At 43.1% G+C, this 5,251-nt stretch overlaps 1 protein-coding gene across 1 annotated transcript in view; it reads right to left on the bottom strand.

The window, feature by feature from the left end:
• Positions 1–1,371: 1,371 nt before the first annotated feature.
• The window catches only part of LOC110530761 (type I phosphatidylinositol 4,5-bisphosphate 4-phosphatase-A), a 28,606-nt gene continuing 24,726 nt past the window's right edge, over positions 1,372–5,251 (bottom strand). The window contains exon 8 of the mRNA XM_036986481.1: positions 1,372–1,509. Within this exon, the coding sequence (XP_036842376.1) occupies positions 1,387–1,509 (123 nt within the window). The 3' untranslated portion in view covers positions 1,372–1,386. The remainder of the gene's footprint in view (positions 1,510–5,251) is intronic.

Genomic DNA, 5,251 nt, shown 5'->3' with positions numbered 1-5,251 from the left:
TGGTGTCGAGCTAATGGCATTTGAGATACTGCCACCTGCTGGAGTGTAATATATTATATAGCAGCAGTATGGCTCTGATCGTGATGATGAGTCTTTCAGGCCTATGTTTTGATAACATCTTTGAGCACAAAATGGAAATGTGCTTTTTTTGTCATGCAAAGCAAATTTGCCTTGTAATGCAGCACAACAGTTTGACAATTGAAATAGTTTATTGTACTTTTGTACAGGTGTTGTACAGGTACTTCTCTGTTGAAGATTGCTGAGAAAGTAAGTGTACTGTTCATGTCACAAGTTTGTACTACTAAACCTATTTATTTCATGACATGTAGAATAAGTAAAAGCACATGCAATATTAAATAAAATAAATATCAAAGTACACTGTAAACTCTGTGACATTCACATACAATTGATCATACATATCACACAACTGTAATTGTCCTGTTCCATACACGATCCTTTACACAAACAGATAATCAAACAACATCAGTAGTATCCCCACTCAATCTGTGAAAAACAATAATATCATAACATTCTCATCTCAATAACAGCCTTTTCAGATTTATTCTGAGGACAACTTAAAGAGAGTAAAAACTACAGACAAAGACATCCCAAACAATAGGACCTATTATAATGTTATAATGTCTATTATAATGTCAAAAGAGGAAAAACTCTCCCTTGCATTTCTTCTCCTCCTCCTCCTTCACTACTCTTCATCATCATTCCCCACATTCCTCCTCCTCCTCCACTACTCTCTTTCATCATCCCCCACATTTCTCCTCTTCCTCCTCCTCCTCCTCCTCTTCCTCCTCCTCCTCCTCCTCCTCCTCCTCCTCCTCCTCCTCCTCCTCCTCCTCCTCCTCCTCCTCCTCCTCCACTACTCTTCATCATCATTCCCCACATTCCTCCTCCTCCTCCACTACTCTCTTTCATCATCCCCCACATTTCTCCTCTTCCTCCTCCTCCTCCTCCTCTTCCTCCTCCTCCTCCTCCTCCTCCTCCTCCTCCTCCTCCTCCTCCTCCTCCACTACTCTTCATCATCATTCCCCACATTCCTCCTCCTCCTCCACTACTCTCCATCATCATTCCCCACACTCCTCCTCCTCCACTACTCTCCATCATCCTTCCCCACATTCCTCCTCCTCCTCCTCCTCCACTACTCTCCATCATCATTCCCCACATTCCTCCTCCTCCACTACTCTCCATCATCATTCTCCACATTCCTCCTCCTCCTCCTCCTCCTCCTCCACTACTCTCCATCATCATTCCCCACATTCCTCTCTCCTCCTCAGCTCCCACTCTCTTTCCCTCCCAGTCCCACACCAATTGGGGTTGAGGTGCCAGGGCTGTAGGGACGGCAGGTGGAAGCCTGCTAAGAGCTCCCTCAGATTAGGGTTTGAGTTCCCAGGAGGAGGGGGAACAGAGAGGAAGGGGAAGTGGCCCCAAAGAGGGCAACGGGATGGGCTTCGGGAGGCAGTACGGCAGAAGGTGAGAGGCTGACCGACTGGAAGGCTGTCGATAAAGAGGAACACAAACAGACAGTCAAACACACATTGATGTACATAAAAAGATGTCAGACATCTTAAACACAAGAGGCCGTATGTAGGGGCTGTATGTATCAACACAATATTTTGCTGCAACTCTTATGTGGATTAATATTTGTTGGTCTGATGTGATTAATAAGGAGCATCCAGACGCTGCATTTGATTAATACAGTGCCTTGCGAAAGTATTCGGCCCCCTTGAACTTTGCGACCTTTTGCCACATTTCAGGCTTCAAACATAAAGATATAAAACTGTATTTTTTTGTGAAGAATCAACAACAATTGGGACACAATCATGAAGTGGAACGACATTTATTGGATATTTCTAACTTTTTTAACAAATCAAAAAATTGGGCGTGCAAAATTATTCAGCCCCTTTACTTTCAGTGCAGCAAACTCTCTCCAGAAGTTCAGTGAGGATCTCTGAATGATCCAATGTTGACCTAAATGACTAATGATGATAAATACAATCCACCTGTGTGTAATCAAGTCTCCGTGTAAATGCACCTGCACTGTGATAGTCTCAGAGGTCCGTCAAAAGCGCAGAGAGCATCATGAAGAACAAGGAACACACCAGGCAGGTCCGAGATACTGTTGTGAAGAAGTTTAAAGCCGGATTTGGATACAAAAATATTTCCCAAGCTTTAAACATCCCAAGGAGCACTGTGCAAGCAATAATATTGAAATGGAAGGAGTATCAGACCACTGCAAATCTACCAAGACCTGGCCGTCCCTCTAAACTTTCAGCTCATACAAGGAGAAGACTGATCAGAGATGCAGCCAAGAGGCCCATGATCACTCTGGATGAACTGCAGAGATCTACAGCTGAGGTGGGAGACTCTGTCCATAGGACAACAATCAGTCGTATATTGCACAAATCTGGCCTTTATGGAAGAGTGGCAAGAAGAAAGCCATTTCTTAAAGATATCCATAAAAAGTGTTGTTTAAAGTTTGCCACAAGCCACCTGGGAGACACACCAAACATGTGGAAGAAGGTGCTCTGGTCAGATGAAACCAAAATTGAACTTTTTGGCAACAATGCAAAACGTTATGTTTGGCGTAATAGCAACACAGCTGAACACACCATCTCCATTGTCAAACATGGTGGTGACAGCCTCATGGTTTGGGCCTGCTTTTCTTCAGCAGGGACAGGGAAGATGGTTTAAATTGATGGGAAGATGGATGGAGCCAAATACAAGACCATTCTGGAAGAAAACCTGATGGAGTCTGCAAAAGACCTGAGACTGGGATGGAGATTTGTCTTCCAACAAGACAATAATCCAAAACATAAAGCAAAATCTACAATGGAATGGTTAAAAAATAAACATATCCAGGTGTTAGAATGGCCAAGTCAAAGTCCAGACCTGAATCCAATCGAGAATCTGTGGAAAGAACTGAAAACTGCTGTTCACAAATGCTCTCCATCCAACCTCACTGAGCTCGAGCTGTTTTGCAAGGAGGAATGGGAAAAAATGTCAGTCTCTCGATGTGCAAAACTGGTAGAGACATACCCCAAGCGACTTACAGCTGTAATCGCAGCAAAAGGTGGCGCTACAAAGTATTAACTTAAGGGGGCTGAATAATTTTGCACGCCCAATTTTTCAGTTTTTGATTTGTTAAAAAAGTTTGAAATATCCAATAAATGTCGTTCCACTTCATGATTGTGTCCCACTTGTTGTTGATTCTTCACAAAAAAATACAGTTTTATATATTTATGTTTGAAGCCTGAAATGTGGCAAAAGGTCGCAAAGTTCAAGGGGGCCGAATACTTTCGCAAGGCACTGTATATGACATTTCTGCTTCCAATTATGAATAAACATGCACCTGACAAGAAACTGACTGTTAGAACTGTTAAGGCTTCATGGATTGATGAGGAATTGAAAAACTGAATGGTTGAAAGAGATAGGGCAAAGGAGTGGCTAATACACTATATATACAAAAGTATGTGGACACCCCTTCAAATGAGTGGATTCGGCTATTGTAATTGCACATAATTAGAACTACTGTCAAAACAATAATCAAGTGAAAGTCTGTTATCATCCTTATTTCCATTAGCAAACCACTAGAGGGCGCTAAGACCCCATTTACATTTGCAAAACCCTTGGTTAACATAGAGATTCTGGGAACGTCAGAATGTGGGGGGAAATGAACTATATTCTGGTAATCCGAACAATTGAACATATGCGGTGGTACTTAATGAATATGATGTCAGTTCGGTTGTCATCTGAGACATTCTCATCAATGATAAGATGACAAACTCTACAGTGGAAAGTCTACACATCAGAGTTATCGGATTCACATGGAATTGTTGTTCAATTTAAATTTTTGAATATGACATTATTTGTGATGGGATGAAATGCGATTTTAGCTTCTAAAATGTGAGATGTGGGTTTTCATAAGATATTGCTGCTCACTCAGAGGCCTCCCACATGAAGAGACAGAGGTTGTAAACTATGACACACAGCCCTTTTCTCCCTTCCTATATAAAGCCTTGACGACAACATAGCTTCCTGTTCCAATGAGGTAGGATGACGATCCTATGTCAGAATGGTTCAGAAAATTGCCTCTGGAAGCAATGTCAGCACAAGAACTGTTAGTCGGGAGCTTCATGAAATGGGTTTCCATGGCCGAGCAGCCGCACACGAGCCTAAGATCACCATGCGCAATGACAAGTGTCGGCTGGAGTGGTGTAAAGCTTTGCCACCATTTGACTCTGGAGCAGTGGAAACGCATTCTCTGGAGTGATGAATCACACTTCACCATCTGGCAGTCTGACGGACGAATCAGGGTTTGGCGGATGCCAGGAGAACGCTACCTGCCACAATGCATAGTGAGGAACAGAAGAGGGGCATTCTGGACCAGCTGGGAGTCCAAAAGTAAGAGGTCCATTTCAAAGCCCCACATCCTTATATGAGATGAGTGAGCTAGTAGGAATATGGTGCCATTTGATACACCTTGAGATAAACAGGGGATATACTGACCTGGTGACAAGGTGGATACCCTTGGTAGTTGACCAGGATCAGTTTACTGAAGTTAGTCTTGTAGGTGAATCTCCCCACCGGGCACAGACATGAATTTCAACATCTATTCCACATTGGTTCAGTGTAATTTCATTGACATAAGTACCTGATGGCATTAAGAAGTAACAGTAGTACTGAACCTGAGTGAGTGTATCTATGGGAACAACAGTAGTACTGAGACTGTACCCGAGTATGTGTATCTATGGGAACAACAGTAGTACTGAGACTGTACCCGAGTATGTGTATCTATGGGAACAACAGTAGTATTGAGACTGTATCTGAGTATGTGTATCTATGGGAACAACAGTAGTATTGAGACTGTACCCGAGTATGTGTATCTATGGGAACAGAACAACAGTAGTATTGAGACTGTATCTGAGTGAGTGTATCTATGGGAACAACAGTAGTTTTGAGCGTTTCTCCATGTAGGTATAGTGAGTGTGTCACCTCACCTCATTGTGCTCTGCTCAGCTTGTCATACATAGTTCATGTGGGGTTTCTCTCTTCCCACTGCCTCGCCAGCCTCTCAGCTTGACAGCCGGGACAAAAGGTCAGGAGGATCAGTCAAAGTAAACGTACAGACACAGGGTGAATCTCCGCTCCAGTCATTACCACGAGCCCGTCCTCCCCAATTAAGGTGCCACCAACCTCCTGTGGTGCTGACAGTATGTCATTTCTATGTAATAAAAGC

Source organism: Oncorhynchus mykiss, chromosome 8 (genome assembly GCF_013265735.2).
Source record: "Oncorhynchus mykiss isolate Arlee chromosome 8, USDA_OmykA_1.1, whole genome shotgun sequence".
Classification (NCBI taxonomy): Eukaryota; Metazoa; Chordata; class Actinopteri; order Salmoniformes; family Salmonidae; genus Oncorhynchus; species Oncorhynchus mykiss.
The sequence above is the reverse complement of the archived record's forward strand: the minus strand, read 5'-3'. Positions and strand labels throughout refer to the sequence as shown.